We start from the raw sequence: 12418 nt of genomic DNA, 5'->3' as shown, positions 1-12418 counted from the left end.
CAGAGGCCCTAAGAGAATCTAGACGTCACAATCAAGTGACCAACCTAAAAGTTAGATAACAAAAGTTTTTTTGTGTAATGAAAAGAAACAAGGAAGAGGGCAAAGGGAAGTCGCCAAATAGTGGAAAAATACTTCAAGGAAATGTTTTAAAATGTTTAAAGAGAATTAATTGCACCAGAGGATTGCTTTAATTCAAAATTATCAAGCAAGACAAAAATGCGACTTGGATTATTGATTCGATCGATCTAATTAATGTCTTTCGACTCTATTCAATCGAGCTCTAAATGTTGAATTGATACGACTGCAATAAGCAAAGCCCAGTGGAACTTTTTTTTCTAAAGTGGGGATAAAAAGTCCTATCGAAATTCAAATGGGGATATAAATTCTATTGTTCCAAGATTAAAAAATCGAAAGGGGATGGTTTTGGAGTCCAGTTTTTAAACATTGATTTTCGAATATGGATGAAATTAAAGTCAATTTCCCAGTGGGGCAGAAATTCCCAGGCATTTTCCTACCGGGGACGAATTCTTTGCCAAATCTTCCAAGTAGGGCTATGGGATCCAAGTGGGTCTGTGACATAGGGGTGTACTCTCGGGTACCTAATAGCCGGGGGGTTTGGAATAAGCGGGGGGGGGGGCCAGAAAAAATTTCAAAACTTAATAAGCGGGGGGGGGGGTTGGAATAAAAATGTCCTGGGTAGAAAACTTTGTAGGGTACTGGGTAGGAGGCTAATACAGCAGAATTAGGACAAAAGAGGGAACTTTCAGAAACATTTTCCCATAAATCAATAAGCGGGGGGGGGGGTTGGAATAAGAATGTCCTGGGTGGAAAATTTTCGAAAAATTAATTAGCGGGGGGGATGGCTATTAGGTACCCGAGAGTATATGACCATTTACTGGCATTTTGTAACGCGCGCGCTGTAAAGGAAAAAGGAGCATGCGTTACGAACAAACATCATCCCAACAACTCAAAACCAATGCGCTGAAAAATTGATCCGGACTGATTCCACAAAATAGACTTTGTATTGAACTCTTCCAGAGAATTTTTGTAATGGGGGTGGAGGATAAAAGATATCATTTTAATTAAGTGAAGTATTTTATAGTATTCTATTTTAAGCATATAGTTGCATTCCATAAATAAATACTACATACAAGTAAAATTTGCTTAAATGCACTTTTTAACTTTTAAAACGGCTTTTGAGAGACTAGTGATGAATTAACAAGAAAATGACGTCAAAATGCATTGTCTATGAGAAAGTCAAAGCTGCAACGACTTCATACATTCTGACGTCATTCTTTCAGGGTAGTTTCAAACCCAGTCTCCCTAACGTTTTAAAGGTGTATTCATGATATGCAACACTGGAGAGTCTTCCAAGAATTTTCAAAAAGTTCAACCCAATACGTCATTTAAACAATAGAAAAAGTGACGTATTGGGTGGAACTTTTTGAAAATTCTCAGAAGACTCTCCAGTGTTGCATATCATGAATTACCATTAAAAATCAAAATTAGATAGTGATTAATCTAAGGATAAAGGGCGATAGTTGGGCTACCATAAGGTAAGATACAGCTATCGTGGCAGTAATGTTCATCTTGTTTGGAGATAGCTCCTGAACCAAACCAGGTAACAGCCTGATACATGGTGAAAGCAGTAGTCTTACAGGCTAAAACTGATGGTGTTCTTGTCCACCACCAATCATCCTTGTATCTATGGCAACAATGAAGATAGTGAGTTATGATTAGTCCATTAAAGACGTTGTTTTTTCTTAAAATCGTATAGTCCATTAAAAATGTCCGGGGGGTGGGGGTGGTGAAGAAACTGGAAAATTTGATTTCTGATTAGGGGTGATTTTGAATATGACCGTAGGGTCAACTGATGCTTGTCCGGGAGGTGAGATCCGTTGTCTGGGGGGGGGGTCAAAATTCACAATATCCGGAGGTAAATTTCCAAAATATGTTATATCCTCCATCCATCCCATATTCAATTTTTTTCTGGAAAAGCCCAATTCTATTGACAGAGGAAAGGGATGCTTCTTAGTAATCTATATATTAATAGCTGTAATCTGTATGTGTGTTTGTTTTTTGTGTGTCACTTTCGTTTTCGCAAGCAATGTTTTGTTCTTTTAAAAGATAACTTTTGCTTTTTGCTCCACAAATGTGTTAAATCAGATTCGTGCCGTTTTATAAATACTTTGAGCTGTTCGATAAGTTTGTTTTAATTGATATTGATAGACTTCTTTTTCTTTCTTTTGTTTTTTTTTATGTTTTCGAATGTAATTAACGACCTTATTTGATTTGAGACATTCGAATTCTTTTCAAAACAAAAAAAAATCTTTTAAACAGAATATGTTAAAGAAAAGAACAAATATAAAATAAAACATAAGAATCACAAGACAAGTTTGTTAGAACAACAGCAACATTAAAAATATATTCAAAAGGCAGTAAAAACTAGAGTTCTTTCTTCGTAAAAAGGGACCTATAAACATCTATGTCGATAATTATTTTGTTGTAAATCTACGTTTTTGTTGAATTTGAAAAGTTATGACGAAGTTATTTTATAAAAGTAACATAAAATTGCGCTATCACACTTTTTTGTCTGCGTGTCCTAGCTGCCTTCCGGGGGGACTATGGTTGCGAGCTGACTTTCGGCCCTACCCTTCGGACCCTTAGCAGAATAAAGAGAAGAAACAAGGGAAATTGTGTGAATTTTAATTCACTTTCTGGGACTAATTTGACCAAATCTCTATCTTTCTGGGGACAAAAAGTTGAAATTTTCCTATTTTTCCGATTCTTAGTGGGACTGAAGTTTGATTTTCCGATTTTTCAAACTGCCATGTTTAAAAAAAGGCACCCTTAAGGCAGGCACATACCCATACCCTTCTCTTGCCTAAGTACCCCACCCGGGCTGCCTTTTTCGACGAATCTCGTGTCTATTATTTCACTCCGCTTATCTTGACATCAAAGTTTTCCTAAACATCAAAGAGTCAAACTTTGAAGAGAATTCTTCCCTTTAATTTTGATTTCATCGTGTTTAAGCCACCTTCCCAACATCCAAAGGACTTTAAATGCGTTCAGCAAACAGCTAAACCGGCGTGCGACGCCGGGCACCGGCTAGTATAATATAATAAAGAGTTGACACAATATCTATGTTTCAATTCACTGATGCTTGGTGAAACTCTGAGTTTGAAACATAGATATTGTGTCAACTCTTTATTATAGTAACGCTCAATTAACTTATCAAGCACTCTATGAGGAGAAGATAAAAACCCTCTACAAGCTTCTTAGTAATATACTTATGTTGATCAAATATTTAGGATATGAGAAGTAGGATTATTAGAAGGACGGAAAAGACACTCGGCTGCAAAAGGAAAAAAAAGGAAACATATTTAGGGAAAATAGCCATTTTCAAAGTCTCTTCAAGTGTCACAGATTTTTCTTAAACTTTGTGACGGAAATCAGTCTGGGATGGAAGAAACTTTACAATTTTGTGGTAAATTTTTAGGAGAAGAAATGAAATGAACTCACTTGCAATCACATTTTTTGTACATGTCATCTTTAAACTGGCTATCGCAATCTGATTGTGTCCATTTTCGTGAATAACCCTGAATATAGTCAGGAGCAAAACATGTGTGAGACAAAAGTAGAATCTAAGCGTACTATTTTTTCTAAGATTCATATACACGTTTTTAATAAGAACAAACTATATAAGAACATAAAGCCTCGATGGCCAGAATGTTAAGAACAAGTTAAGAACATCATAAGGCTTTGCAGACTTTAAAACACCCAATTTCTTAGGAAATTGCACAAAAATACTCAAAAATGGTGAAAATAAGAACATGTTTAAGAATATTTTTAGCCTTGAAACCCAAAAAGTTAAGAACATCCGAAGGCTTCAACAATTTTGGATGTTTTTTAAAAAAAAAACGTGTATCCTCTTTTAGTACGTTTTACAAAGCTAACAACAATTGGAAATAATTCTTGAATCCCAAAGTCCATTGAATGATGACGAAAATCAATTTTTTCAACTTTTTTCTTGAAGGGTAATCTCCATATAACAGATAACTAGCCCCGAAAATGGATGGCGCTAAAGCGTCGTGCCTATACCAGGCCGTTTGAGCAAACGACGAAGCCCAAACGAGTAGGAGGACGTGGGGGGCCGTGACGCAGCCTTCGGCGCGAGCCTAGGTGAAACGGCCCCTAGTGAAGATCTTGGTGGTAGTAGCAAATATTCAAATGCACGAATAATATGAAATTGACTAAAAGAAACAGGTTAATACTAAAAAGTGCAAATGGGAGGTAAACTTACACATCCATAACAAATATCGTGTTTATTGCATGAAGCAGTCATCGTATCTCGGAAGGGGAAAGGAATTTTCGAAAACATGTCTGTTCCACAGCCGTTGACTTCTTTTCTTCCCGGACAATCTGGAAAATGAAAAAGTAGAAATCGGGATGCTCAGGTCGATTGATTTTTCGATTACATTCTCATAGGGTCAGTTGCCAAATCCATGGTGATACTCTTTTTTAATTTTTATTTCTTCGGCCAATTTCATCATGAATTTTCATAGAGTATATTCTTACAAAATAAATGTGTATTATAGCTACTCTGAATATCCTTTCAACGCAATAGAGACAGCTATACAACTTGTTAAGGTCGCTACCCACTCAGTATTTTATGGTCGTCGAACAAGGCGGGCGGCTTAATTATTACACAAATTACATAAATCAAGCCTTCAAAGGCTGTCGCCTTGAGCGCAACAAGAGTTGAAAATTTTCAACTTTTTCGCTAGGCTGTGCGGCTTCCCTATTGTTCTTTTTTAAATAGCCAATCAGAAGAGACATTTAACTCTCTTGTACCGTGTGCAAAAGATATCAACAATAGAAAAAAAGAAAAATGTGAAGCACATCTCCCCTTTATTTTGGATCAGTGGAATGAGAAAAGTGTTCAGCGACCAAAGCGCCCGAGCCGTGCGCCTTGTTCGCCGACCATAAAATGCTGAGTGGGTAGCGGCCTTTAGACCCTTTAAAAAGACATCTGAAAGAAGAGCACTTCAACCTATCATAATCATTTTCGGTGCACTAAGACCTCTGAGAACAGAACATGGACATACTTGAAGGTTGGTCAACTTTCGCACAACTAAGAACACCACGTTTACGCTCATGTCTCTGGATATCATCTTTTAATGCTCGTAAAAAATCTTTGTGACTCGAAAATGAGCGTCGAAAAGATTCGTCGAAAGAAGGTCCACTGGGTTCATCGTTTAATTCATCAGCTGATTGTGAAGGTGCACGGAATTCGTCCAACAGTTTAATGACCCTGTCATAAAGTGAATAAAACAAAAGGTATAATTTGTGGCCTGGTCCCTTAATTCCTATTTATATAATTCTTGTAGTGTTCAGAATTCTGAGCTAGCTATAGCGAAAGCTTTGGCATTTCGGAATAAAGTTCCCGGAAAAGTGGTACAAGGAACAGTTTTCAAAATGTGGTGAAAATTGCACCGAGTGCAAGGTTGCTAAACAATTGTTAGGCGAATAATGTATGTAGATTGAAAACAGACTTTCGTAAAAATGACCACTCTTAGAATGACACTTTAACTTTATTTGATTTGTCAGTATGCTTAAAACATGTCCATGAACAGAGGCACTCTCACGGCCATTGCTTTTGATATCAACCGACCGGTATCCAGTAAGACTCGAAGAAAATAACTAATCTTTTTAATCCATGGATTTAAGTTAGATTTTAAGTCCGTCATCATTGACTGAAGTTTAAAAAAAATGTTAGCCTAACGGTGCAACTATTCTATATGGGTCAATATTTAATTCAATGAAATTTTCGGTTAGAAAACGTTTCAACCCAGGGTTCATAAAGGCTAGCGAAAATAATCCCCTCGTATTGAAAAACAATGACTCACATTTCATCTTCTGCTTCGGAGAAAACAGGACCATCATCCATTGCGGCTTTCCCATAAACATGGTTACTAATAGTGACCACAAACAAAATGGTAGCCAAAATTTGCCAATGCTATAATGAATTAGAAAAATTAATCTTGATTATTTTCTAAATTGTCAATTTGATTTTCTGTCATTTTTTCTTTTATCAATTTTTTTTCATGATGGCACTCAAATTATTTTTTCAAAAATAAAAATTTGAAATTTTCTTTGTTTTGAAATATAGGAAATAAGGCTGAATTATTTTTTGTATGGAATTGATGAATTGAAGTTTCGGTACTCATTGTATACAAAACGCCTAATTAGCAGACGGATGATGAAAATTTCACTTTTCCTGTTTCAGGAGTAATACTTTTGCTAATAAGCAACATTTCTCAGTAGGTTTGTACATCGATGGTTTGTAAGAAAATCTGTCAATGAAAATTTTTTGGTATCTTTAAAGATGGATGTAACACCACGTTGTCAAAAATCAACAAAATGCCTAATTAAGGATTTTGTTCTTTTCATTGTTTGTTTAAATATTTATGTTTATTTAGTCGAGATGAATATATTTGGTAGGCACTTAATGAGTGAATGTGAAATTTTCCGTGTCTGGACGGGCGAACCATTGAATTTAAAGCCCCACAGGGCTAGAGAGGAATCTTCGACCTTTCTCAAGCAAGAAAGAGTGAAAACTGAAATCTGAAGATAGGTTTTACTTTCAATCTAGCGTTTGTGCAAAAACCACGTGGGTGACACGTTTTGGATGGGAAATAAATTGCTTCATTTTCAAGGGGGGGTGGGGGCACTCAAGGTAAATGACCTATCATACGTGCAGCCCTTAAGAGTATATTTCTTCCCATATATCTTCCCAAAGTGTACTGTAAGGGTCGAAATAAGCAAAGATGAAAAAAATCGCAATCTAATTTTGAAAATCTGACCATATTTTGCCAGAAAATTGTCAGATATTTTCAAGAAAATGCACCGCAAGGGTCGATTTAAAGTTAAAGCTAAAGTTTGCTCAAATTTTGCAAAATCTTCTTTGCACTGTAAGGGTCCGATTTCCAATGCCTAATTTAGGGCTGCTGGTATGGTCGTTTTTGAATCGAGTGCCCCCCCCGGATTTTATTACTAGAAAGCTCAAGCATGTATGTAACAGTATGTAGAGAAGTAAACTTACCATAATGAAGCTACTATAGAAGTTTTCCACCTAGAAAAAGAAACGAAAAGAAAACTGTCAGAAAATTTTCATGAATTTACTTTGAAGAATTCTTTGATAAAGCAAATGGTTGGTTATACCATAAAAATTTCATTAAGCCAAAGAAAAAAGGAGGATTTCTTTCGGGTTTGGAAATACTTATGTAAAAAATATATAGACTGATTTTTGATTTTGTTACTGATTTAAGGAAAATCTAGAAATTGGGATTCATGATATTCATGACGTAATCTTTTATACGGAAGCACCCGAGATAACCCGGAACTAGTGGCAAAATAACAAAAGACTAGTGGCAAATTTTGCCACTAGTTCCGGATTATTTTGTGTGCTTCCGTATAAAAGATTACATCATGAATATCATGAATATTCGTAATTTCATGGTCGAAAGAAATCATTGGTGATCAGGACCACCACGGTTTGATAACGACTTTCTGCTGGTCTAAAATGAAGTTTCGCATGGCTTAATTTCCGCAATTTTAGTGAATTTTGCGATTTTCGTGGGTATGAGAGTGTTTGCAAAAAACTTAAAATCGAGATGTTGCCAAAACCCCTAATAGAATAAAAGAAAAATAGATTTACGAAATTTTGTCTATTTTATCCAAAATTTTAGATTTTTGGTAGGCGGGAAAAAAGTCCAGGCGAAATCTAGTTGACACTCTCTAATTTGACGTTCTACTATTCGATAGGCTCCCTTATTCGATGAAAATCCAATTCCCCTTGAAAATCGAATTAGAGAGCGTCAACTGTATATAAAATGAAATCGACAACTTACCGTCAAAATTTTATTACGATGCACCTACTGCAGATGTCTTTAACGAATGAAATCCGTTCGCTCTTCGTTCTCTTTATCTCAATATTTAAGATACTCAACGGTGGAGTTCCAAAATCACCATAAACTATTCTGCTCTCCATCACAGCTTACAAATTGCTGCATTTTGTCCGTACCTCTCGGCCAAAGTACAAGAAGTATCATCATAAAAACCTCTACGCTCGAGTAACAAAGTTCACCATATTAAGATTGTAGGTCAAAATAAATAACACTTCATCCAGGAGATGAAAAAAGGAACAAAATTGTTGCTAGGAATAAAAAATAATTTGACTTGAGAACTTCATTATTAATCTTAGTTCCAGGCAACTTGATAAATCTTTCTGCAAACGAAACAGGAAAATTTTTGAAAATATTTTGAATGATATCTATTTCCCCTTTCCCTAATATCAGTTAAAGGTTTTGTTTTTATAATAAGAGTGATAAAAGTGTTTGCTTACTCATCAATTTTAATGTACAAGCCTTTTTTATATTGAATTGACACGGATGTGGAGCAAGATTGGTCAGAAATAGGAAAAAACAACATTTTGCTTATATCAGCACAATATAACAATAGCAAGACACTGTCCTGATATGAAATATATGTCTAATATGAAACGGGAAAACTTACGAAAAAATAAAACCTTTAACACGAGAAATCATTGACTTAATATGATAGCAAAATCGGAAAATATTTGAAAATATTTAAATGTACTGTAGCCCATTCGCTTATGATGTACACAAATCTTTCTTTTGCTAACTTATTTTCAAAGAATACTTCAACTTTAACAAATAACGTATACGTTACAAAGATAATCGGATGGCGGGTTATTTTTTCTCATTTGGCACACCTTGAAAGAGAGCAATTAATTATCATTAATCACTCTCTTCAATGTCACGCCAATGTTTACAAAATTCACTTTTTTGACCGTATCCGCCAATTGCCGCGCGGGCATTTTTACCACCCTAAAACAGTCCCAGTCTTTTTTTCGCGCCAAGAAAGACAATAGAAAACAGTGTAAAAAAGGATTGGATCGAGTTTAGGGTGGTAAATTAAATAATAAAACGGCACGCGCCTGACCGCGCGACTACGGTTGAAAAGGTGTATATAGTTTAATGTTTTTTCTTTCGTTTTGTTGAACAACCATAAAAGAAAAAGACAGTACTTTCAGTGTAATTTACTTTCACAACGGGAAAAAAGGTAGCGAACCCCATTGTTCGATCAGCTCGTAAAATAAGATGATAAACTCGTGTAATTCGAAAATTGCACTCGTTTTTTAAGCCACCTTTGGTTTGTATTCTACATTCCTTTTTTATAAGTTTTTGTTATGGCACGGTTGTTCTTATTTTCTTGTCACTTTGGTCGTGTTCAGACCAAGGTTTAAAGCAATTAGGTCTACATGTTTCTTTTATATTCCTTTTGTATTTAACGGCACGCTTCTCATTAGTTAAACCAAAGTTTAAAAAGAAATCACCCTCTGGTTTAAAAAAAAAGTTTTTACGATTTCGTTACAGTTTTCTGAATAGACGAAATCAGAATTCGCAAGTGAAAAGCATGCTCCTTTTGTAAATAAAGAATAAAGAACGTGAAATTTATGACTTAGAGACGCTCGGAGCATCTCTAGCAGTAATGGCTTCAACGAACACGAATTAGTGTTTTGCAGAGTGATTCCCTGAAATCTTTTTTGTTTCAAAGTATCTCAAGAGAGAAGATGACATGATTTCAAGTTAGGAAAGGAGATTCCTCGAGATCGCCAATCGATGATAACAAAAGAAAAGTGATTATAATTGAATTCCCATATCAACAAAATACTACTTAAACCTTAAACTTAAACTTTCAGGTCTGAACACGACCTTTGAGTCTAAAATTATTCCTATCCTTTTCTGTATTTTTCTAATATAAAAAAGCGCGTGTTCAGGAAAACAAGTCATAACACAATGACTTTTCACTGCATCTTGTACTAGGAAAAATTTTCAATCGCTTTAAAATCAAATTAGAAAATTGCCTAGAGAACGCATGGCCTAGAGAACGCATGGCCCCTGAAAATAGTTTCTCAATGAACAAAAATACTGGCAAATATTTGATATCTCAAAATATCCGTATTTGCTAATTTTAAGCTAATTTTTAACACGCATAGCGAAAGATATTGAATTTGAAAAATTTCATATACTTCGAGGTTTGACAAGATTTGCAAATTTGTAAACGAAAAAAAACAGCGCAAATCTCGCATCACACATTAATATACCATGGCTTGGCAGCAGGTTTGAGGTGCCCCCTAAGAATTCAGGTGACCCCTAAGATTTAGGTAACCCCTGGTTGCCAAATATTTTAGGTGACCCCTAAGCCAATGACACGTCAAATTTTTTCGAAAATCCTTTTCAAACAATCAAACAAATACAACAGTTAGTTTAGCTTATTGCTAAATAGAATAAATGCCCTAAGAAATAAGAGATAAGCTAACTACTGAAGGTTCATGCTACATTATCAAGGTTTTGTAAGTCAGGGTGCAGATCCCTAGCCAGATAGATTTTTTATCTAAGTAAATGCAACAGGATTAAAGAATTTTTACAGATCAGTGCCGTAAGAAGCATTTTCATATTAGGGGGGCTGAAGATTGGTGACACCGCGAGGGCCAACCATGGTTTGGCCCGAGGGGGGAAATTTTGAAAATTTGAGCTCTAGATTGCTTGAAAATGCACTCAAAACATGCACTTATAAGACAATTATCACAAATTAAAAAAGAAAAACTTTGCATTTTGCAAAATAACCATTTTTTTTTTATATTATTGGGGGCATAGCCCCCCCCCCCCCAGTTGCTATGGCACTGCAGATAATATATTAGATACCAAATTGTCAGTTTTTGAGCATTGCTTAGATTAAAATATAAGATGAGAAAGTGCCAACCTATGGTCTGGTAGGCTGCTTATAATTCAATCACCAAATATAGAATCTAGCCCCCAGGTCCATCTGAAAAATTAGGTGACCCCTAACATGGTTAGTCCCCCCTAGCCACAGTAAAAAATCAGGTACCAATTGCTGCTCGAGCTTTTAGCCCCCCCCCTACGGCCAGGGGGGGGGTTCCAGCCATGTATACAGTTGACTCTCTCTAATTCGATCTTCAAGGGACAAAAAAAATTGCCTTCGAATTAGAGAAAGATTCGAAATACAGAGAGTAATTTAAACCACTTTCCAGCTGAGGGATTAATATTTAAGTCGAATAATAAAGGTTCGAATTAGAGAGAGTTGACTGTACACATCACGCATCACGTCAAAATATTTCCTCATTTTTTGGACCATCCTAAACTTTCCACTTCGTTTTTTTCACACTCGAAAAACCAGACCCCCCCTGGATTTTTTATTTTCCAGACCACCCTGGACGTCACCAGACTATTTCTGGAATAGACCATTGATCAATGATATAGAGAAATAGATGAAGAAACTAACCTTAAATTCGATTGATTGGATAAGCCATCTACTTTGTTCTTAGCTTCATTCTTGCCATGTCTGAAATAAGCGGGGTGCGACATTAAGAACAAGCAAAATAGTTTGGGCGCAGGTTTTTAGGCGATACCTAAGAATTCAGGTGAACCCTGGGAATATAGGTGACCCCTAGCAAATGTCTACATGTTGAAAAGTATTTAACTGACACAACGCAAGTTTAAATACAACGATAGGCAAAAATGGAAAAATTGTACTTTAGGCGAAAATAAAAAAATATTGTGTTTCCGGAATGCGGGCGAAGGAAAAAAGCTCTCATGCAGCCGGGCGGAAAAAAAATTTTATTGAAACTAACAATGTGCTTTGAGTCATAGATGATACAAACATTACAAGCTTTTGGGCACAAAGCTCTTTTTCCAAAATTTGAGTAGTACTACACTCGGTACACTTTAGGATCACAACAAGCGTGAAGCCTCCGGGCGACTAGAAATGGCAGATGAGGGGTATGTGCGGACGGGACCTCCGAAAATCAACCCTTAGAGAGACTGATTATTGCTGAAAAGGTAACCTTTAGAGAGACTTTCTAGGAAAACTTTCTTCCACTTTTGAAAAAAGTCCTACCTTTAGAGAGCCTTTTTGACAATTTTTTTTCTCGAAATCAAAAAAATTTCCCAGAAATTTGGAATTTTCCGACCCTTAGAGAGCCAAATTTAAAACTTTCTGATTTTGCCGACAATTAGAGAGACTTTGAAAGGTGAAAAAAAAAGACCCTTACCGTCCACACATACGTACCCCCCCCCCCGGGCGTGAAGCATCTACTTTTGTAAAGTATACCAATGAAATTCTGAGAAAAAGTCTGAGAACAAATAATCTGAGAGCTGATTTTATTTCTCCTGTTAAGTGTAGAAAAAAATTGAGACTGAATCTAAAAATTGTTTCAGTTAATTTTCAAAGACCTGGAATTACATTTTCTATCCAATTTTAAACATCTAAAAAATTTCATCATAAACAAAATGAAACTATTACTGGTACA

The 12418-nt window shown here is 35.9% G+C and overlaps 1 protein-coding gene and 1 long non-coding RNA gene across 2 annotated transcripts in view; both read right to left on the bottom strand.

Moving 5' to 3' along the window:
• LOC136817487 (uncharacterized) overlaps positions 1-12001 on the bottom strand; it is a 59587-nt gene extending 47586 nt beyond the window's left edge. The window contains exon 1 of the long non-coding RNA XR_010848102.1: positions 11392-12001. This is a non-coding gene — a long non-coding RNA (uncharacterized lncRNA). The remainder of the gene's footprint in view (positions 1-11391) is intronic.
• LOC136817480 (uncharacterized) lies at positions 1160-7972 on the bottom strand. The gene is made up of 7 exons (XM_067073808.1): positions 7914-7972; positions 7106-7135; positions 5910-6019; positions 5109-5314; positions 4304-4422; positions 3523-3599; positions 1160-1705 (listed from the first exon to the last, which is right to left on the bottom strand). The coding sequence occupies exons 2-7, from the start codon at positions 7106-7108 to the stop codon at positions 1522-1524; spliced, it is 699 nt and encodes a 232-aa protein (XP_066929909.1). The 5' UTR covers positions 7109-7135; positions 7914-7972; the 3' UTR covers positions 1160-1521.
• Positions 12002-12418: the final 417 nt, after the last annotated feature.

This window comes from Clytia hemisphaerica, unplaced genomic scaffold (assembly GCF_902728285.1).
Source record: "Clytia hemisphaerica strain Z4C2 unplaced genomic scaffold, Clytia hemisphaerica genome assembly, whole genome shotgun sequence".
Taxonomy (NCBI): domain Eukaryota; kingdom Metazoa; phylum Cnidaria; class Hydrozoa; order Leptothecata; family Clytiidae; genus Clytia; species Clytia hemisphaerica.
This window is presented reverse-complemented; position numbering and strand designations above follow the sequence as displayed.

Excerpts from the sequence above, each read along its gene's own strand:
- LOC136817480 (XM_067073808.1), bottom strand. Across the intron at positions 4,423-5,108 it reads GAAAGTTGACCAACCTTCAA|ATTGTCCGGGAAGAAAAGAA; the intron begins GTATGTCCATGT and ends TTCATTTTCCAG. Across the intron at positions 3,600-4,303 it reads ACGATATTTGTTATGGATGT|GGTTATTCACGAAAATGGAC; the intron begins GTAAGTTTACCT and ends GACTATATTCAG.